The sequence below is a fragment of the Triturus cristatus genome, chromosome 9 (assembly GCF_964204655.1).
Source record: "Triturus cristatus chromosome 9, aTriCri1.1, whole genome shotgun sequence".
Classification (NCBI taxonomy): Eukaryota; Metazoa; Chordata; class Amphibia; order Caudata; family Salamandridae; genus Triturus; species Triturus cristatus.
The window spans coordinates 76,614,040-76,637,882 of NC_140592.1; the positions used below are offsets into that span (position 1 = coordinate 76,614,040).

Here is a 23,843-nt window from a genome sequence, read left to right on the forward strand (position 1 = left end):
CAGTGAAGATGTAGCTGGTTTTACTTGTGTTTCAGTAGCCTGAGGTATATTCAGGGGCAGATTTATGATGACTGGCGCATCCCTGCAAATCAGCAGGGATGCGCCAGGTAAGATGCGTCACGCAAGTTTACCCTTGCACCACCACAGATGCCGCGCATTTACTATGCGGCGCATCGTGGCGCAAGGATAAACAGATGCGTAAGGCATCTCCCGTCGGATGAGTGGCGCATTGCTGGAGTTGTGTCTCAAGCGCGACGCACCTCCAGCAATGCTCGTGGCCTGCCTATACTTAACGTGGTGCGTCACTCCTTATGCCTGCTTCAAGCAGGCACAAGGTTTTGACGCAGAGGCGTCGGAAAAGTGACTGAGTGGAATCTTGTAGATTTCACTCAGGCACTTTACCGAGGCTTTACTACACTGGAACACCTCCCCCCCCCCCGTGCCAGAACGCCCACATGAAACCTGATGCAGGCTTCTTGTAGCGCAGGGCTTTACAACGTGACACATCTCCCTAGATGCGTCACGTTGTAAATAGGGTGCAACGTGGCAAATGGTTTACGCCGCCGCTGCGTCACAGAAGTGACGCAACGGCGGTGCAAAAGTGGCGCAAGGGGCTCGTAAATCTGCCCCTTAGTATTTATAAGGAACTGAATTAACTGCAGATAAAATGTTTCATTGGGAGTGGAAATTAAAGTTTGAATGACTACAGACCAATTCAAAAAGGCAAACTAGAAAATCAGGGATTCTTACAGTATATAGAGAAGATCTGTGACTTTCTGGAAATTCATCAACAGTTCTAAAAGTTTTGAGTCATTGAGAAATAATCCCAAAAATACATTATTTACTATTAAAAAATAATTGCAAGCCTTCTGATCTGGTCGCTATGTCCATGTAAACATGGCCTCAACGGGCGGGGAAAGAGTGTGAATGCAGCTGCTACCAGAGCAGATAAAGCTGATAGCAATATTTTTTTAAAGAAATCAGAAGTTCTCAAACTTACAAAAAGTTGGAAGTTCTGCCAAACCCTGAATCACCCAAAAACACAGGTGTTAACGAGTTAGCACCACTCAGATCTCCCAGTCCAGTCAGGAAACCCTGGTTGTGGTACAATCAGTGCGCAAAGTGCAGTATAAATATATATTATACTACATTCGCTTTAAAATAACACATTCTCATTAGACGGTCTTGAGGCAGGGATCAGTACATCCCTCGAGAGCCTGCAGACTAGCGTTCGACCATCTTTGGCAATGTTCTTAATTATGTCTGGCCAAAAGTATCTAATAAAAGAAGCCATTTTTTGGTCGAGCCTGGGCAGCACACATGGGCTGTCTTCTAAACATGCTGTATTCACTCTATGGGCTTTCATCATACCCATCCCTTTTCATTTTCTCCTACGTGTGCCTTTCTAAATTCCTTTGTTTTCATTGGTGAAATGTTGCTATTTGTCCCACCATTGGGTGTGTTTTTCACTTTCGTGTCTATTGCCTCTGTTACTTGCCCCCCTAATCTTTTGTTTATTTATTGCTTGTTTGGTACACAATAATTTTCTTTGATGTGGGCTTTCCTTCCTGTACCCGCTCACCTCAGTTCAACCACTGCCAGTATCGATCAGCATTTGCAATTTTGTTTCCACCAATGTTTAATTGCATTTTTCCGATCTGCATGATTTTTGTAGACACAGGGAGAGCCGACACAGAGACTTAAACCTGGTTCCCCAGTTCCAAAGTGGGCAGCACTGTATGTTATGCCACACCCTCTCAGACAGTTAACTTGCTTAGCTTCCCATTCTCCCTTAACTACCAGCGTCTGTTCAGCCATCGGAAAGGCTGCAAAATCTCCTGTGTGAGCTGGTCTTCGCTTGTAGGGATTCAATGCCTAGGTCAGTAGTTTCACCTAACCCCTGCTCCAAGAGGGTGGCTGGATCACATTTTCTTTCCTCTTCAGGTAACTGAGAGTGGAACCTGTTTGGTGACTTTCTCTCAGCCCTTCTTAGTTAGCCCCGCCTCTTCGTTAACTCTTGACAAGAAGATTTGAGCTGCAGCCATTCACTCCTACTGCACCACAGCCCATCCCCCTTCACACCACCTCTCCTCAAAGGGGGGTATCTTGGAGTAAAATCTTTGTTTACTCTCTAAGTTGCCTTGAAAAACACTTATCTGTCTCCACCCTGTCTCTCCTGTGGCATGACAACAGGGTGCCCGAGTATCAATTTTACTGTGCAAAAAAGCTCATCTGGCTTCTTCCTTTTGTAAACTTTATTTACAGCTGCTAAAAGAGAGGGTATCTGAATGTATTGCCTTTGGGCATAGGTATGTGTGTAAATTAAACCCCACTGATGCTAAACATTGTGTGCTACTGGGCAGATGCCGGGCCCATTTCATATTTTACCTTGTTTTAAGTGCCACTAAAATCTGTAACAGACTGTTTTAATGCCACTAAAATCTGTAACAGACTGTACGGAGTGAAAATATGTTCAAGGGTGTGAAATTAACCAAAAAGGTGCATTTTCCAATACTTGGGGGAGACGATAATTCCATGGAAAAATCGGATAAGAAAGTATAAGAGATGGCCACAGCAAATGATGAGCCATTTAGACGAATTATGGGGCCCTGAAAGTAATTTAGGCCTTGAAGGTAAACTCCACTCCATTCGCAGAGTTTGCAGCGTTTTTTGTACTCCGTGCTCGTGGAGTTCCGAAAAACGGTAAGTTGGCGAGTGCGAGCCAGGAAAATCCAACACTAGACTGCTTTCCAGCGAAATTTCTCAATGCGGGCGATTGCAGATGGTCGGTATCCGCTCGCGTTGAGAAACATTCCTTTCATGTTGAGGAAGCTGCCACTCGAGTAGAACTTCTACTCGAGGGGCAGAAAGAAGCTGCGCCCCCTTGCGCTGCACATGATGCTATTTCCTCTGATTTTACAGTGCGGAACAAACACCCGGCACTAAAAATCAGCATGAACGGCGCGAGGTAATGCACTCCGGCCGCTTGCGGAACTCCGCATAGCTTGTAGCCTTTTTTTGTCACTTATCGGAGTTCCACGTAGCGGATCTTCACCCAGGCCTAATGTAAATGCATATTTTGGGATCTCATATTTACAACTTTAAAACATCTTAGACAATACACATAAAATAATCTAGGCGGCAGACATTTAGGTGCTGTGTCCAATTTGATTCATTTCTGACAAATAGGTAGATTTCTTTTTTTGCATTCGACAAACGTACTGAATTCTCCGAGACTTGTTATGGCGAGTACTTTATATTTATTTGTGAAGTGTGCACTTCAGAACTTATTTTCGTTTTGTAATACAGTACAGCAGCAGACTCACCCCGGTTACACAGATGTGTTGAGGTTTGCATGGTTACTGTGATTGTCATCTGGCTTATTAACCAAAACAAAAACCTGGATCACAAACACGCTTTCAATAAGATTTCCCTTAACATTAGTAGCCTTCTTAGGCCCCAGGAAACAGTAACCGCATTAACTGCTGTTTTCACGACCAGGAAGGCTGCCCAAAATTTTGTCTCACTTCATAGCCTTTAGTTACCTTGATTTTGGCAATTGGAAACACATGGAAGTATGGGCGAGCTGGGTCCAGGCCCAGGTGGCTAAAATTTAGAGGGGCTCATGGAGCTCTCTGCATTAAGGTCCTGCGTACATCAAACTCCCTCTATCTTTGCACCTGCGATTTATTTTAAAGTTGTTCTAATCATTTTAATGTGTCGCAATCACTATATGTACCACCCTATCAGGCCCGCTTCCATGCCTCCAACCTACCTTTCATCTTCTGCCGTCATACACCAACCCCTTCCCCACCCCAGCAAACTACTTGGAACCTGCGGGAGCAGGGCCGGACTGCCGTAGCAGGCACCAGGCATTTCCCTTGTGGGCCGCCAGGGTGGGGGCCAGTTTTGGGCACTTGAGGAGCCGATTTCATTACGGGGGCCAGCAATATCGCCCCCCTTTAACATAATCGGCTGAAACCGGCCCTAGCAAACAGCTCAGCTGCACCCCCTTTCCCTCCAGGGGGCCGGCCCAGCAGTTTGCCAGGGCTGGTTTTGGTTCCCAGTCCTGCACTGTGCGGGAGGGACGTTTCTGGTGAGCTGTGGAAGTGCAAGAAGAGTTCAGAAGCAAGTGACTGCTGTAATGTAACGAACCAGGGACTGGCCTGTGAAAAGCGACCCCCTGCTGCCTCAATCTTATTCACCAACAGCAGCGAGGGTGGCAAATATCTTTTAGCCCAGGAGACTCCGAGCAAAGGCCATCTGTGCATGAAAGAATAATATTGTTTAATAGTCTTTACTTGTATTGGGAGAGGCAGCGTGAGAATTTGAATCACCAGAGAGATACGACAATCATCAATAATAGCTTATTGATCAATTCTCAAGCGGCATGCTGTCTTTGCGACAGCTCATCTCATACTGGAGTCTACATTAGTGATGGAGGAGAAACACCAAGGAATATCCAACCCCATAACTGTCACCTTAACATTTCTCAAGCTTGCCACGCTGCACCGTGTAGGCACACACATTAGGGTTAGTCTAGGGTTGTACACAAAGATTCCTGTCCAGTGCTTGCAGTTGTCAGCCTAACATGTTATATGATTAGTTATAATGATGGGTTGTTTTCATACAACCATTTACACTCACGCCTGTGCTAATGTTTATTTCCCAAGGATGACCAGGACAAGAAACTATGACCATTTTATAGTGCTGTTGACTTGCATCGAGGCACTTGTCTTTATGTCTGTGCATTAAAAATCCTTGAAATGTGTCCATAAATGGTACTGAGGCAAGCATGTATTTCTGAATCACACTGCATGACCCTGTGTGTAGTAATTGTATATTTCTTCCATCCCTGGTGGCGCAGCACCCAGGATAATCTGCTGCATGGCTAAACACTTATAAGGTCCCAAAGGTGAGACCTATTGGATATGTCAATACTTGTTGGGGGTGATCAATCAGGGGGCGGAGCTCCTGGAAACACTGAATAATGCAACCAGAATAATTTTTATGGATATCCACAGTAAATGTGTGTGAAAATAGCTGACATATATTATGCAGAGATTGGTGAATCATATGGGCAGTAGGATGGTTGACATCACTTTCTTCTGGCCCAAGTCCCATCAAAGAATCCCTCTTGCAAAGAACTCAGGAAACTTCTAAAAACTGACCTACTTAGACAACCATTTAACTGCCCACCATGGATTGCGTCAAAAAACACATCACACTAGGTTACCCACCCAATAGGAGTCTATCTACCACCCCAGGACCGTTGGATAGTACCTTCTAGAACCTTGTGGCCATCTAGGGACGTCAGAGTTCCTGTCACCTTCCAAGATGTTTCAGAGAGCCCTTGGAGTCCTCTAGGACTGTCAGGAAGTGATTGTGGCCTTCTGTGACAGTCAGAGAGTGCCATGTTATACAGCAGGGTTGCACCACGTGCATTTCGTGGGGCTATGTATAAAATAAATAATTGTTACCAAGCAAGCGTCAGTGTTATACCAGTAGCTTGATTTTTCGGGGCTATGTACTGAGTACAGGCAAGTGGAATGTGGCAAATTGTTTGCAGGTCAGCGTATGCAATAGTTGCCACCTTCACCAGTGTGAGACCCCCCACACACACATACATGCACACCTCCACACACATCTCCACACACAAACACACACGCGCACACACACTTGCACACACACCTCCACACTCACACACACATATACACACACCTCCACAAGCACACATGCACCTCCACACACACCACACACACCTTCACACACACACGCACACATACAACTCCACACACACACAACGCATTCACACACCTTCACACACAGACACTGGCCTAGTAGTCCACAGGCACAGGAGTAATCAATGCTCTCAAATGGCATACATATTTACATAAAAGACAAATGTGTGAATTGTAGTAATTTAAATATCCCAGGCACCCTTCTCAGTGAGTAATATTTTTTATATTTTTAATGGAATGCCTGGTTTCAGCTACCGTTCGCTCCTTTCCGCGCTCTCAAGTGCCCCATTAGGGTATGATTTTGCTATTAATATTGATAACACGTTTTTAGTGAGTTGCTTTCCTTTCAGCTGCCCCCTGTGATCTTCTGGATAGGAGCTATTAACCCTGTCCAGCAAATAACACTGGGCCCGATTCCCAAAAGTAATCTGAGACAAAATCCTAACTTTACGACTTTCGGTATTCACAAAGGGCATTTAGGAGTACTAAAGTTAGGAATCCTAACTTTACTACTCCTAAATGCCCTTTGTGAATACCGAAAGTCGTAAAGTTAGGATTTTGTCTCAGATTACTTTTGGGAATTGGGCCCACTTCCTTTTATGTGTGTCAGGTCACCTGTGATGGAGTCAAGGTGGGAAGTGTCAGGCAGGCTGTGATGGTGTTTAGGTAGAATGTGGAAGACAGAGTTCAGGTGGGCGATGGTGGAAGTGCCCCGGTAACCATTGTGGAGGAGCAACGGTAGGAGTTTTTAGAAGTGTTGGGAAAGGTTCCCATATAAAATGGTGTGAAGAGCTCAGGTAAGTGATGGTAGAAGAGTTTGTATAGGCCATTGTAGGGGAGTTCAACTAGACCGTGGAAGGAGAGTCAAAGTAAGCAGTTGTCAGGGAGCTCAGGTAGATCGTTGAAGGACAGTCCATGTAGATACCGGTGGAAGAGTTCAAATAGGCGATGGTAGATAGTCCAGCCAGACTATTTTTGAGGAGTTCATTTAGAAAGGAAGATGAGAGTTCAGCAGGGCAATAGTGAGGAGTATTCAGGTAAGTGATGGTAGTAGAGTCTAGGCAGGCAATTGTAGGGGAGGTAAGGTAGAACGTTGTAGTAGAGTTTGGGTAGCAAATGTTGGGAAGGGTTCAGATAGGCAATGGTTGGAGAGTTCATCAGGTAACAGAAGGATAGCCAAGGCAAACAGGAGTAAGGATAGCTTAGACTGGCAATAGTTTGGCATAGTTTGCCAGGTGATTGTGGGGAAAGTTCAGCTAGACAATCATGAAGAGAATACAGGTTGGCAATTGTGGGTGTAGTTCTGGCAGAGAGTGGTACAGAGAGTCTTGGTACACAGGGGAGGCAATAGCTCAGGTAATTGGAGATGAGGAGATCTACGATAGGCATTAGCTTGGAGAATTTGGATAGGCAATGGGGGTGAGTTCATGAAAAAAAGTAATGTAGATAGTTCAGATGGGCACTGTTAGGGGAGTACATGAAGGCAATGGTGGGGTATTCAAGTAGCTAATGATGGGGTGAATTCAAGTGGGGGCGGTCAGGAGAATTCATATAAATGAGAGAGGGAGAGCTCAGGAAGAGTGTGGGTGTAATCAAGTAGGTAACTGAAGAAATCAGGTCAGCACTGTTGTAGGAGATTTGTAGGCAAAAACTGGAACAGTTCAGGTAGGCAGGATTAGGGCAAGTTGGTAGACAGCAGAGGGAACAGTTCAGTTTGTCAGTGGTGGGAAAGATCTGGAAGGTGCTGATGCGAAGAGACCACATAGGCAGTGGTGGGTAAAGCTTATGTCAGCAGTGATGGGGCGAGTGCTTAGACTTGATCGCCTCCACCCTCTGTGCGCAACACTCAGCTATCTATCTGAGAGTGCTCCAAGTATAGTTTCACTTAGTCATCCTGAAATGATTCCTAGTAGGAGGTAAGAGCTCACATCAGCATAAGATAAAATTCACACAATGAGGATTTTGAATGATAACCATGGTGTGCTCTTTCAAGAATCAACAATTAAAAAAATTAAGTAATACATTCTAACAAGGGTCCTACTATCTCATTTTCCCTACACTCCCCTGGTGGTATTAAAGTCTGCATTGTTTTGAGTACATATATATTCTTAACCAGTAAGCTATGTATAAAATGGTTCATCCTTACAGATGCCCTCACTACCAGAAATCATCCCTCAGTTTATTTAGTGACTCACTGAAGTCACTGCCCCACATCTATTGAAAAGCATTTAATCAACACCTGCACCTCTCTACTGCTCACTCTCGTTAGGTTAATGGGTCACATGGACTCTTTGATTCACCATCCACATGTAGCAGAAATTACCCAAAATGAGTGTTATGCTCTGTGCCTTGACTTATAAATGGACAGCAGATATTACTGAAACGCCTAAGATTTGGTTACAGCATTTTTTCTTTTTCTTTCATATAGCCTCTCAGTTTACCAATCACAAGGTTAAGAAGTCTATAGAATATTATTAAAAATAAAAAAATAAAAACTCATCTATTTGTTTCTTCCTAATAAAATCTTGGAAACCACATGTCCTGTAATTCCTCAAAGAGCTTCCAAGACTTCTGACGTGTGATACCATCGAAAGAATTCAGATGCCTGATGCTTCTAGGAAATATTCCTGCTAATTTTCTTGTTTAATTAAATTCTGAGGGCAACATAAATGGTGCTCTGCTAATGACGAAGAAGAGTGCTGAAGAGCGGTAGAGGCGTGGTAAACTGATTTAGGGGTAGGTGGTAATCTCTTCGCAGAAGAGGAGAGGTTCCCTCATTCCAATTTTCAGCTTCCACTTGTAGAAGGTGGGTCATGAAAGAGATTTTGATGCATATTCGAGGGTTAAAGTCCCAACTGTAAGTCTTTCCTCAATTTCGTCTGGATGAGGAGGGTTGGGGGGGAGGAATAGCACAAGTGATCTTGGTGGGCCACCATTGGAGGATAATATGTCGGTTTCACCTTCTGAAGCCAATGACCGTGGCAGTAGACTTGATATTTCTCCTCCTTCTCTGATGTCATACGACTCTCTTGCCTCTGGTGGTTCAGTGACTTCAGCTCTTACCTGTTTCCTCAATGGCCTGCAGCGTCCTCAGCAGTAGTCCTGATGTTTACCGATTGCTGGAGGTTTGTCACCATACCTCCATGCCAGAAGCTCATTGTCACCCATGGGCAGATCCCCGGACTTGGAATGATTCTTGAGGTATTGTTTGCATACATTATTTCTGTGTTTTCTAGGTCTTGGATCTAGACGGCGCGCATGCGCTGTCTCGAACTGAGACATGCTGGGCCTCAATTAAAATATTTGGACGCACGGCAGCGCAGCAAGCCTGCCTGCTGCTCTGCCTTGCGTCAAAATAAAAGGCCAGGAATGCACTGTATCAACAAGATATGGCGCATTCCTATCCTTTTCCCCTGCACCGGTGCACAAACAGCAGCCGTGCGTGTGTGCAGACACCCTTCCGTCATCTTGCAAGGGTGCCTGCACTGAGGGGATGATTGTTTTTGTGCAGGAAGGACACCTTCCTGCACAAAAGCAATCATTAAAGGCATTTTCCTCTTTCTATGCATGCTGCCCTTAGGGCCCAATTTAGAGCTTGGCGGACGGGTTACTCCATCACAACGGTGACGGATATCCCGTCTACTGAAATATAAATCACATTATATCCCATGGGATTTATATTTTGGCGAACGGGATATCCAACACCGTTGAGACAGATCTAAATCAGGCCCTTAAATAAATGAAAACAGAATATTACTTGGAATAAAATCTTTTCACAGAATTATCATTTTTTGAGAATCTTCGGGACCTATATTTTTATTGTCCCTCGTACGTTTGACACTTTGGTTTGGTGCAAACCACTTCCTTCTCCCCTGCCCCCAAGGACAAATGGATTTTAATCTTTAAATGCAGTCTTGCTGCTGGTGGAGAGGGCCATCCATTGATTGGCACCTTTCCCTGAGAGGATCTTGTGACATCAAACAGGGGCAAAGCTAATACATAGGCCACATAAAAGAAGAACCTGAAGGAAAACTAACAACAGACAGACACTAATCACCCCTACCAGTACAGGAACCACTACAAAAGGCCAATTAAAAATAATATAACCGCATTTTGCTTATGTTTCAGATATTGCACTCCTGGAAACATTGTTTCTTCAAATGAGCACAAGAACCACTGCTTTAAACTTGTAAATCTTTTCCCATTGCAGCCCAAACGCCACCTTTCACCCATCCATAGTACAACGTGTGCGGTTTTTCAGTGTCAGCAAAGACATGTTAAGTTGAAGCAGAGTTGGAACTGAGAAATCCCTACGTTGCTTTCCTTCCTTACTGCCCGCCCCTGAGCAACCCTCTGCCACTCTCGGTGTCTTAAATTACTTCCCCAGAGCACCATTGACCTTTGCAGGGAACCCCATAGCTTCCTGGCTTACACATCCACTGCCTTTAAAGGGCCCCATTTCCTGCCCCCATGCAAAATATTTATATTGCATCTGCTCTTTTGCAACAAAAGCCTCTCTCAATTAAAATGCTTTATTATCCAGTGGGCTGGCTCTGGGGGCTGCTGAGGGGACGCCCCCCTAACCTTTGGTGCTAATTGAGACATCCTTTACTTCTCGTATTCCCCATCACCCCCTTTGACATATATGTACCGTTTAGCACTTCCTCTCTCTCCACAAAGTCTCACTGAACTATTTGTCCATCCTTCTCTTCCCTTCCTCAAAGATGTCTTTATGTGGCTCCCAAACCGCATAGCTCCCCCCACAGGATGTGTGAAGCATGTATTGTGCTTTCAGCCCATTAGTCCGTGGAAGCATAAAACAGGTTCAAAACATTTACCATTTTTACTAAAATAAATTATGAAGAAAAAATGACTTGGGATAGAAAAGATAAGGTATGGGGGAGACGGGGGAGGGGTAGGAGGTGGCCAGGGCTAAAAGGGAAAACAGTAAAGCTGTAACTACACATCGTTGACACTTTTTATTTCTGGAACTGAGAATGCAGAATGGCTGTCCGAAAGAAAGCTTCAGCCAAAGTTATTACTCTTACCTGTTTTTCAATGTAATACTTGTAATTTGGTTTTTATTTGTTTCAACCGCATTAAAAACGTGTTTTCACAAGAAATGCTTTACTTAGCAACGGACACTGCACATGAGCAACTGTCATGATGGGCAGGGACATCTGAAGGATTTTGAGGGCCCTGGGCCAAATGTATTTTAGGGGCCCCTGTTCGGAGCAGCTTTGGCTTTATGATCCAATTTCAGCTCTTGCATACCCCCATTGGCCGGGTCACTGGCAGTGCACATGCGCACTCGTCCAAATTCTAAATGTCTTTCCATCTAATATTGAGCGGCAATAATGCGCATTTTCAATATTGTCATATTGCAGCAGCTAACTAATATACTTGCAAATAACCTCTACAAACCACTGACATTTCCCACACCTGAGGTCTTGTTTTGATCTAAAAGGAACTTTTTTTAACGAATGTTGCATGATGTTGAAACACATAAACACAACAACATTTCTCCTATCTGTAGCAGACTCCCACACAGTACTCACATAAATAATATATTATAATAAAATGGTATTTAAAACAATCTATGTTGAAAAAGCAGTCAAGATCATCAGGGCAGGACTGTGTGGAAAACCGTGCCGGATCTATCAGGGGCCCCTCTGAAAGGCTGGGGCCCTGAGCCAGAGACCACTTTGCCCATGCCTTCAAACGTCTCTGAGAATGGGACAGTACTTAAGAGCAATGTTCCATTGGAGGCCAATCAAGTCCTTTCCAGTTGGGGACAGAGAGTGTGTGGAAGAGCGAGTGGGGGGGGGAGGAGAAAGAGAGAGAGAGCGAGAGAGAGACTGGTTATGATGCCCCCACACATCAAGGTCCATCTCTGGAATAATGGGGTCCACTCCCCTAATACGGTGGTAATTCTTCACGTATTGTGGGCATCCAAGGCATGATGGTGTTTACCCTAGGTATAATGCTAGTTCTGGTATAAGGGTGCTAATTATTGCCATATTTTGGGCTTCTGTGGCATGACTGTTCCCTGACAAGTCTACTGCTGACCCTGAAATTGAACTCTATGCATAGGATAGGTATGCCAGTGACCTTGACATGAGATCCTGGTAAATGGATGTGTTTGGTCAAATCCTTATGTGGAAATATGACATGTGAGTACTTTATGAAAAATGGTTAATTGACCCCAGATGAGCTCTCCCAAAGTCACTCAAGAATTATGGGGAAGCACGTCTTGAATATTTAGCATTGTCCTGGATATAAAAATACACAGGTTCAAACTAGGTGTCCTGATACACCTTATTACACAGTACTTAAATGTTGTTTTAAGAATTTTATCCCAGATGTTGTCTTTGCACTCACTTGCACAGGTATCATTCAGTGAGTGTTCTCTAATAACTGTATTCCTTACTTTTTTTATAAATCATGTATTTCCTAATAATTAAAAGCTACTATTTAAGGAACGATTTTTTTAAATTAATCATTAAAATGACAAACATTTGTGTCGTGTTGAGTGGCTTTCTGATATGTAAAGCTTTTATTGCACTGCTTTCTGTGTGTAAAATGTATCATGTTCTGTTCTCTCTAGCATGCAACTGTGAGATTTTATTGCCTATTTCATTTTTATCCTTGTTTTTTTAATGTAGAATTCTTTTCATTTCATATAACTGAGAATCCACTTGTATTTGGAAAAGGCAGCATGGGAAAATAAGGATCGGCAAGGCCAATATGTTTGGCTATCTAAGTCTTGCCTACTTGACAGCACGTGCTTAATTGCTGCTGAATGTTTGAGTGCATCCGTTGCCTGTTGTGAGACATATTGTTAGTTTACAGAAGGCTTAGAGCCCGCCCATTGCTTGCCATTGGTTGGCTTCATTCTCACTCTCATTTGCTTACTTCTTATTCATTGGTGTGTGTGGGTTCTCCTTCCTCTTTTTGTGTTTGTCTCTCCCTGGGAGAATGGACATATTACTTATGTCCTTCAACTACTCTCTTTTTAGGCACTAGCTTTTTCTTTTTGTTTAGACACTCTACAAGAATGCATGTATTTTCCAGCTGACTTCGCTGTGTACATCTCCGCCTCTGATATGCTTGATCGTGCTGCTCTTTTGCTGCCTGTGTGCAACCTCCTCCTCCCCTCTCTGTCATACCTATCTGTGCTTATCCTCATACATTTTATTTTCACCGATGTGCTTCTTCTCCCACTCTACGTTGCGCTCTCTAGACTTTTTGATCCCTCCTTAGTTCCTTCTCTCCATTTGCTTCCATTCACCCTTGCCCTCCGTGTTTCTTCCCCCTACCTGCACAATCCTTGTTCATTCCCCAACACACGCACTCAATGTTGCTTCCCTCCACCCGTGCCCCCATGTTGCTTTGCTCCCCATCCTCCTGTTGCCTGCCTAGCCCAGTGTGATTCTATCCACCTTACCTCCCTTCATGTTGTTTCTACCCACCTGCTCTAATATTTTTCTTTTGTTTATCAATCCAACTTAGATCTGCAAACAAAGGAATACACACTTGGTTCATTTTGTAGATGGATCCCTGCTTGATCGGTGGACCTACAAAATGATGTGGCTGGTCACGTCATCGGCTTTATTTTCTTTTTTAAAAGCATTGGGAATGCTGTACAGTGTGACAAGAACCGTTGGCAAACTAATAGGTCAAAAAAGGCGAAATTATTGGCTCCGCTAATACTTATTAGAGGAAGTGTTTTATAATAGTGAGGGGCTTTTGTGTGTGTAGCCCCTAGATGTCCTGGAAAAAAATCCCATAAAAAAGCAACATATTAAGCTGCTTGAGTGTAGGAGCTGGGGACAGGGTCCCTTTGCTTAAAAAGTTAGAAAGTACCCCCAAGGAAGAGTGTTAAGAAAAGCAGTCAGAAGATGAAAGTTGTGTTGCGAGTGGTAAACTTAAAGGGACGCACAGCAAAATATGCATGGCAAATGTTTATAGGGTCAGTGTTTTTCTGCAACTTAGGAAGTAGTAAAATCCTATGTGCTCAAAGGTTGTAAAAAAAGCTATAACTCCAACTGTATGTTATCATGAAGGCAAAGTAAAATAAATGAGCGTCCAAGGGTAAATAGTAAAGATGAGTGTACGAATAGCTAAGACCACCTGCAATTGTGTGTATCTGCCCTGTGTGTCTCTTTCTGTGGGTTGATGACCCAGGCTGGAGTATTTGTGCTGCAGCTCAAAATAGGCTGCACGGCTGCCATTCTAAAGTGGCCACTTGGTTCACCGGTTTACTGACAAGAAACAGCTAAAAACATTCTTTTTTTGTTCAAGAAACTTTATTTGCTTTTTTATAATGAAAAGCAATACTGAGGAAATGAGGAGGGAGAAAGAAGAAAAAAATCGACATCTAAAACCCATCAGTTACATCAAATTGATAGATACAATTGTTGACGCCAAGTACATGAAATACCAACAGGCATAAGTCAGCATGTAACACAAGCATTTGTTGCAGAGCCATGGGCAGTAAATAGGATTGGAGGAGGTGAAGCAAATGGAACTGCCAGGTGTACCTTTCACACGTGTACTGATGTGATAACAAAGAACAAGGGGGGATGGGAGGACAAGGAAGAGAGGGGTAGTCGTGTGATACTGCGTACAGGAAGAATCAGGGATTTAAGTATGGTAGTAAGAATAGGATTAATGGTCAGTAGGTGTTTGAGAGATTTCCTATTTGGGGTGTATGTCGCAAGTAAAAAGATCAAGCCTATTACAAATACCCTGGAAGGGAGCTTGGAAACCTCTTGTATGAGATTGGTTTATGCGGGTGCTTCGTAGATAGGTTACCCAGGCTCACCAGGTATGATAGGGTACATTATTGGTGGATTTCCAGTCAAGTAGTATAACTTTATTAGCAAAGGAAAGCAAAAGATCAAGGAGTGAAAGGTCCATGGCAGAAAGGTCAATTGGAGGGTTGCTGTTAGAAATGGGGGTCTCTGGTTGGCAGAGGCAGGTACCTTTGTCTAAATAGAGATGCTTGCTTCTAGTCAGGGTAAGGGGGATACACTTCTAAAATAACCCCTGCTCACCCCCTTGGTAGCTTGGCACAAGCAGACATCCTTATCTCAGAGGCAGTGTGTAACGCATTTGTGAACACATACAGTAATACAGTGGAAACACTACAAATGGACACCATGCCAGTTTAGAAAAATAATTAATCTTTATCTAAACCAAAGCAAGACCAAACAACAAAAATCCACAATACAGTAATAAAAAAAAATTACTTTCAGATGGTAGAAATAATTAAGTTCAAAGCAAATTGCAGATGCAACACTTTTCACACAAAGTACCTTGAATGCGTCACGCAAACAAACAAAACGGGCCTCAGGGAAGGTGATGCGTCAGTTCCTTACACTCAGGGAAGGTTATGCGAAGGTTCCTTGCTCCAGGGGAGGTGATGCGTTGGTTCATTACTGCGGCGCAGGGAAGTTGAGGCATTTGTTCCTTACCGAAGATGAGTTGATGCGTCGATTTCTTACTGCGTGGGGAGTTGATGCGTCTGTTTCTTACTGCGTGGAGAGTTGATGCGTCTGTTTCTTACTGCATCCCCCAACAATGCAACAGACTTAGCGCCTCGATGCAATGCGACGATCCAGGGCAAAGCGTGGATTCTTGCAGCCGCACAGCAGGGCTTGCATCGCACTCGGTGCGGTTATCTCGGACTTTGGAGGTCATGGCACTCGATGCAGCGTGCGGCGATTTCTCAAGCTGCAGCAGGCACTGCAACGGTTTCTTCGATGATGCGTCAGAAACAGGTATGGACGCTTCTTCGATGTTGCATCGATTTTCCAGCTCCTAGCTAAAAACAGTTCTCTAGAGGTCCAAAACAACAGCAAGCACCTCTTGCAGATCAGAACCCCCAGCAAGGAAGTTCAGTGCAGCTGTTGGTGATGTCTTTGTGACCCTGAGACTTCAGAACAGGAGGCAAGCTCAGTTTCAAGCCCTTGAGGATCTTCCTCAAGATGGCAAAGCAAACAGCAAAGTCATTTTCTCCTTTCCTTGGCAGCAAGTAGCCACTGCAGGCCAACCCTAGACAGCAAACAGCACAGTGGCAGTATTCCTCCTCAGCTTTTCCGGCTCTTCTCCTGAGTCCCAGAAGTGATCTAAAAGTCTTGCGTCTGGGCCCCTCTCCTTATACACCAACATTCTTTGTTCTCTGAAGGCAGAAAGTGTCTGCACAAAGCCAAAAACAGTTCTGTCCTTACTGGTGCAGCTTCCTGGCAGGGGGTGGAGACAGGATTGTTGCAGGCAGACTAGGCCCATTCAGGTGAAAGGAGAACTCCTCCCCCTACTCTAAATGCAGCCCAGGTCTATTCAGCCCAGCCCTGACTCATCAGACTTCTGGAGACGCTGCCCCTCTCCAGCCTCTGTCACCCAAAAGCCAGACATGCAATACACAAAACCAACAGAGGCACACTGGATGGGTAGGCAAGAAAATACCTACTTTCTAAAAGTGGTATTTTCAAACACAGAATGTAAACATCACCCTCACTAAAATATGCATTTTAACATTCTGAGTACAGGCATACTAAACTTTATTTTTACCTTGTTCCCAGGGACAGTTATGTTTATAAGATGTTATAAACAAACTCCCCATTCTGTCCTATGGGAACAGGTTGCAAATATGAAAAACAAAATTGGCAGTATTTCACTATCAGGACATGCCGCACACATCAGGGCATGTCCTACCTTTCACACACAATGAACCCTGCCCACACGGGTACCTTGGGCCTACCTTACAGGTGACAAATATGTAGAAAATGAAAGATTTAGGGTCGGGCAAGTGTGTGCACTTGCCAAGTCGACATGGCAGTCCCAGACTGCACACAGGCTTACATTTTACAGGCTGCTTCTGTGGGTGGCACAATCAGTGCTGCAGCCCACTAGCAGCATTTGATATACAGGCCCTGGGCACACACAGTGCACTATTCTAGGGTCAGATAAGTAAATCAAAAATGCCGATCATGGAATCACTAATCCATAACAATAATTTACAAAGGGAGCACTTGCACTTTGGCACTGATTAGCAGTAGCAAAGTACCTAAAGCATCTAGACCAGCAAAACGGAGTCCAACACGCAGCAAAAACACAGAAGGCAAAGGCAAAAAATGCAGGGGAGACCCACACCAATGGTGCCAGGTCTAACAGTTGCCGTCGGGGGTCCTAGGAGGATGATTGGGAGAGATAATGGGATAGGCATTCCAAAACCTTTCTGAAGCTGTTACGACACCCTTGCCAGTAGGGTTGTAGATGAGTGCAGGAAAGAACATGTGTTCCTCATTGCCAGGGGACAAGTGGCAGGCTCAGCATATATTAGCATCCTTCAACTTTAACCAGAACAGTTTTGCCGGGGTCCAATACATGCAGTTAGCTGCAAAAAGTCTGGTCTGGGTCAGCGGCTAAATCAGTTTGTGTTGGAGTATTTATGAGCCTACCTTGGACCAGGTGTCCACGTCTGGCGGTACAAGGTTATTGAAGGAGAAATAAGAGGATCATTTCTGTTCTAGAGGTGGATGATGTGGACATTTTGAGGCAATGAGCAGTTTATAGACCTTTGAGGCAGTGTGACCTTGCAAGAGAAGCAGTTGGAATTTCTGTACGAGTTGAGAGTTGAGGAGAGTACCCAATTTAGAGACCTTTGCCTTGATTTTGAGAACATTTTGAGAAAATCATAAAAGTCTAGGTTAGACAGGTTATGTTTATGTTGTAAGGACGAGAATGGTAACAGACCAGAGTTGTCGTATAGGTCAGAAATTTTTGTTATCTCTTTGACAGTCCATATATACCCGATCTTCTAAGAGTTAGGAGTGTGTAGTTTCTTATTATACCATGAAGACGACATAGTTGAGTTACAGATGCTGTTTTCAATAATGTGTGTATGGAGAGTATGGCGGCTACAGTGTCTCCAAAGATTGTGCTTGATTGGGAATAGTGGCACTGTGACATTGTCAGTGTGGATGAGACTGGAAAGGGTGACATATAGTGGACTTGAGGTTAAGTCAGATGGGTTTAAGTAGGGAATTAGTTTCAAACCAATAAGCACCCTGGGAGGCCAAGTAGGCTGTTTGGTAAGAAGCCCAGTATGGGAGCCTACAGCCTCCGGCATTCTTGGGCATTCTCAATTTCTTGAGGCTAATACGTGTTTTTTATTAGCCCAGAGGAAGAGTGAAACCACCCTATCAATATTGCGAAAGAACTCTGGGAAAAGACTGCTGTGTGCCCTGGTTAGGCCCGTGTAGCGAAGTGGCTCATTTTTTACATTGTCCTATTTTTCACAATATCATTTCTGCAGTGACCTTTTGCACATATTTGCATCCATGACAATGTTGGATTTGTTTCTCTAAAACTTTTTTGTTTACACATCTATCTTCGCACAACATCATCACGATGCCTCAAACATCATGTATAAGGCCCTTCTACACACTATGTACAAATGTCGTTCAATTTTCATCAATGGAATGACAGGGCTATCTACATATCCATAACATCACTAATCTATACGCACTTCGCAAGGCTGCTTTCTATTATAAATAAAGAGCACCCCAATAGATTAGCAGAGGAGGCACTTCAGCTGACCCCGAGGGACCCTGCATGCTAAGACTTCACCACGCAGGAGGCTGACATCTTGTGAGGGGTGTCCAATTCGTGACCAAGACGGGGTCCTTCATTCTCTCCCACCAGGTAATGGGGTTGGATCATCCCTTGGGGGGATTCTTGGCTTCACACCAACACACACTCTAGGTACACACAGAGTGAGGTTTTTATAGTAGGAGTACGCCTGATCACTGCCTTGTATCATATGCCTGCATATATACATAGTTTTAGCACCAGGGTAGAACTGTATCTACTGTTTACTCTTTTGGTGCTTGTAATCACTTTCATCACTTCTTTCTACTGATTATCACAGCCCATGTAATATATACAAGAATAACGTTGGCTCAATAAATATATTGCAAACATCCCACTGTGTATTCTCTGTATTTTTCTCTGCGCACAAGTAAGCACGAGTGACTGAGCGAAAGGTTCTGATCTGTTTCCACAATCTTCGAGAGGTCAGGGTTGTCATGTTCAGTGGTTGCCAGAAACTATTCGCTCCCTGGTAAGGTTAGGGGGGTGTATGGTGGCACTGTGAGCTAGCTGGTCTTTAGACTAACATATCCTGCGGGGATCCTCGAAATCAGTCTAGACACCTCACCCCAAATTTATGTTGTCCAACAAATGAGCAGGATCTACAGATTAGTGGGAACTACATGACAAGACGGTGGTTAACATGCACGATAACAATTTAAGCAGCGGTGACACCATCATTTTGATGGTTACAAATCTGCCCCAACACAATATGTTTTTCAGGGACCATGAAGCTATTTAGTCTTTACTTTTGCTTAGAGTTTTATCTTCATTGATAGAGACAGATTCTCTGAGGTCTCTGGAGAACCATATACCAAGGTATTTGAGGGTAGACTTGCATTGGAAGTTAGATGTGCCACCCATTGCAGGATGACAGTGGCTATTGAGGTAAGATTTCAATGTTATTCGTATTGAAGGAATAACCTGATACCTTAGGAAAGCTGACAATGCATGATAGGGTTGCGGTAATAGCAGACTCTGGGGACTGAGTGAAAATTAGAATGTCATCTGCATAAGCAGCTGTTTTGTATTAGGTATTATTAAAAGGGATGCCTGCATTATTGGGTGATATATTTAGCATCAGTAATAGGGGGTGAACGGCTAGTAAAAACAATAATGAGGATAGGGGGCATGCTTGACATATACCCTGATGGAGGTTTAAGGGTTGCATATTCCATCTCTTTCTTGATTGGGACTTACCTCCAGAACGTGTGCTTAATGAACTACCCCCAGCCCCCTTTGACACCCTAGTTTCCTCCCTCCTGCGTGTTCACCGAGTTATGAAGCTTCAAATATAATGGACTTACAAAGAGAAGCATTTTGGCTTATTAGTTAAATACAATGTTCTGTTTCACTGTATAGTTCATGTTGTGATGTAAAGTGCCTATATGCCCGATGGGTGCTAGTGTGCAGTTTAGGAACGCTAAGTAAATAAATAAATAAATAGATACATAAATAAATGGTACATTAGCTAATGGTGTAACTTGAGTGTCATGCGTAGAAAGTATCTGGCACTACAAATATATTCCTGACTCTACATAAATATATACGGTTGTCTTCCATGAGTATAAAAAAAGTTAATGAATAATGTTGGCAAGGAATTTAACTCCTCTAGAATGTTCTTAGCACTCAGAGAATAATTTTAAAGCCAATAAAGAACTCCATCGATCCTTCATATAACTATCATGTCTACCAATGACTTCTTTGATGCTCTGTGATTATTACAAGATTAAACTAATTTGTCACTTTATTAACACTCTTAATTTTCCTCCCGCTCCTCCTTTTAAGGGATCTCTCAGTAATGTCTTTCTACCTTCTACTCCATGTCTGCTGATATTTTGTTAGATGCTTTTTTAAAACTTAAATCTGGTTTGTCTGCTTGCCTGTGTTATATCGCCACTGTGAAGCCTATTCAACCTTCTGTTGTCGAGTCCTTGAGATGCCTTCTCATTATATTCCTCGCATGTCATTCTGGATCAATTTAATTCGCAAGGTTTCCCTATCCTGCTAGATTCTGAGGGATAGCCCGCTGACATGGTTCACTATCGGCCTATTACCAGTGCTTAATTTGAGCCAGTGGTTTCTGGTGTTTGGCACTGGCACTTAATTGTCAACACCGGCACTTGTGACAGTCGGTCACAAGGTGGCACTGTCTTGCTAATTTAGAGATAACCACAACAAAGGTCAATTATTAACTCAATATACATTCAAAATGACTATTACCTGCCAACCAAGCCATTCTTATAGCTTTAGGGGCCTGGAATAGTCTGAATTGTCACACTTGTAGGAGTGTGATGGTTAGTAGTTGTGTTGTTACTATCATTGGCTGCATGGCAGTGGCAATATGTGGTGCAAACTGTAGTGGCCTCCTGGCGAGAGCCCTGGCACTTATATTTTTACAAATTAAGCCCTGCCTATTCATCTCCTCCGTGCCAAACGAGCCGAAGGCCATATAGCTAAATTTCTCTGTAGCTTCCTTGAATCTTCTGGAAATGGGTGCTGCACAGTCTAGTCCATCCAGGACATGGTACAGAATCAGTGCTCCTTGCATCCTACCCACTTTGTTAACCTTCTAATGGTCCTTATCGCGACTGAGCTGCACATCTCGTTTTGGGAGCAAATTCCAGTTGCTCCCAAAAAAGATTACATCCCAAATTGCACAATTTGTCTCAGGAAAAACCTGTCACAAATTGTGGAAGCAAATTGTGTAAAATGTTGCTTGCAATGTGCGAAATTACATCCAAACTGCACATTATTTCTCTTCTTGGATGCGGGAGTGGCAATTAGGTGCAAATTGGGACACACCTTGCACCAAAGCAAATTTGCAGGTGCATTTTGCAGACCCATTGCAATTAGGCCCTGGGTATTTTCTCAGACTAGTCTCTGTATTTAGTTGTATTTTTGTGATCAAAACTGAACAAAGTTTTCTGAGTGCAGCTTTAGCAAAGCACTAACATTTGGGGCGATTAGTTCGCTGCCTCGACCTTAAACCCCAGTTTAATCTGTTAACATTTTGACAATTTTCTCTATCAGAATGCTACTCCCAGATCTCCTTTTATTACTTGTCCACATGAATATTTTCCTTTAATCTTGTGTTTTTTATTACTGCCGTATTTCACCTTTATGTTCATTTTCCATCGGTGTCAGGAGCCTGGCGAGTTTAGTGGGTAGAAGTTTCTGTCCTTAACTTAGTCCCTTCTTGCAGGGTTTCATAAAAGTCTGGGAACTGAAAAGCTAGAATTTTCTTTGGAAAAAAAGCACATATCTTTATAAGGAAAGCTCAGCTGGACAAAATGCTGCCACGCGATTTTCAACACGTGGTTAACTTTAATGCCTCAAGTTTAATTATGTACACTTATGTATCTAAACGCCACATACTGACTTGTTTTTCAGTGATTAGGTGAGATTGCCCTCTTCTCAGTGGTTAACGCCCTCTATAGGCATAATTAATGTCTGTTATTTGCCTGCTCTGAAATTATGGGCCATACCTAGAGGAGAGGGTGCACAATGATGGGGAATAGAAATTCACTACGGTTAGGGTGACAGAGTGTGGACGGTAATCCCACAAATTTCACCCAGTGAGACATGCACGCCCAGTCGCCTACTGTCCCTTTCTGTGTGTGGCCCTTCTTCACACTCTGACTAATCAGAGTACATCATTTTAGGTAAGCAAACGGAGTTAATGTTAACCTTCTCAGCGTTTGTGAGTCAATCTCAGAATTCCACTTGCTCTAACCAAGCTGTCTTAAGACAGCTGGGTTATAGCTTCCAAAGTGAACATGTCTGGCTGGCAATCACAAGACGGCCGGCCAAAGGGACATGCGCACTTTGAAAAGCGCTCAAGGCAGTCCACCCTCCACCCTGCTACATCACGTTGAATGCCCCGCCCGTCCTGACCTGCTGTACAAGCAGGGGGGATGAAAAATAATATGGTAATAAATTAACTTTATTACATTTTATTTTTCATCTAGTATTGGCGTTTAGGGGCATTTTACTTGGTGAGGTGGCGCTCCTCCGCTCTAAGGAAGGAGCCACCTCTGACAGTGACAATGTAGACATGCCCTCACTTCATTGAGGGAGCTGACATAGCTGGCATCTTGAAGGCTGTTTTTACTCATCAATTACCATGTAAACATTTGCAGTAACCATGGTAACTGACTGAAGAGATTTAGTCTCTATTGGAGTGGTTGCACCCATTGACCAGTGGCCCATTACTCCACTGAAGCATGGGTTTTGCAGTGCATGGCCCTGGATCTCCAGAATTTGTCTCTGCGATGCATCTGACCATGCCAAGGCTCCACTGTGGTCTATGCCCTTTTAGAAATCTGAGGTTAAGGGTTTCATCACGCACAGAGGTGTTGACATCATTGCATGTGGGTGGTGTTCCTTGATGCCTCACACCACTGAACTGTGGGCGGATCCTGAACAACACGAGACACAACCTTAGGTTCTGTAGAACTCCCACTCCTAGCCCTGCTGTGATCACAAGACCCTCCTCTCTGCAGAACCTACAATTCAACCACTAAACTAAACCCACCAAAGACTCAATGCTCTCAAAGAAAACTTCTTGGAATGATATCATTATATAAATGATGCACATTTGCACGAATTTTGTTAAAGTGTTGTACTGTAATTATATGTGTCTTTTATGATTTTAAGAATCGAAATAAAGACTTGAATTGAATTGATATCTTGAAATAAATTTGCAGATTACACTTTAAGTCATCAGTGATCAGGGACCATATACAACTTTGAATGAAATGAAATGTCAATATGTACTGCTCCCCCTGCACCCTATGCTGCTGTACCTGGGATGCGCCTGTGCCCTCTGACCTTGGCCTGTACCATTTGCTGCTTCCTGCACTGTTACCTGCACCATGACCGTTCACCTGAGTGCTATGCTGCTTTGGTAAACCCCGCCTCTTTTGGTACTGTGCTGCTCCCTCCCCTTTACACCCCGCTAATTTCAACACACACCCGCCCGCAGGTATTCGGCCCAATTATTTTGGCTTTTGTATAAGGAAAATATATTCACCAAACTTGAATAACATACGATACCAACATGCAATGGGCAGCACTTGTGTAAGGTTCCCGGGGTGTGGAATAATAAATATAGATCTACGTCTGCAACCCACTTGCTATTTCCTTTACGTCTTACCCAAGCTTGTCAATATCCAACAGCAAATGCTCGTGTGAATTTATAGTCTATAACGAGCAATAATGGCATAATATGCACTACTCTGAATTGGTGAAAGCAAAATGTGTCATTCTTGGTAAATCATTGAGTATCTTTCCTCTTTCTATTACTTCTAGATGCTCCCCGTTAAACACCACGAGAAAGGCGGGCACGAGGAACACACTGCAGTAGCTGGTATCAAGAAACTCTTCCAGAAAACAGTGCAGCAGTATGTCAGGTCATTACTGATAGGTGCAGGTAGGGGGCAG

The 23,843-nt window shown here is 43.6% G+C and overlaps 1 protein-coding gene across 1 annotated transcript in view; it reads left to right on the plus strand.

The window, feature by feature from the left end:
* FAM194C (family with sequence similarity 149 member C) overlaps positions 1 to 23,843 on the plus strand; it is a 269,174-nt gene that overhangs the window by 160,562 nt on the left and 84,769 nt on the right. The window contains exon 10 of the mRNA XM_085624449.1: positions 23,712 to 23,832. Coding sequence (XP_085480575.1) covers positions 23,712 to 23,832 — 121 coding nt within the window. The remainder of the gene's footprint in view (positions 1 to 23,711; positions 23,833 to 23,843) is intronic.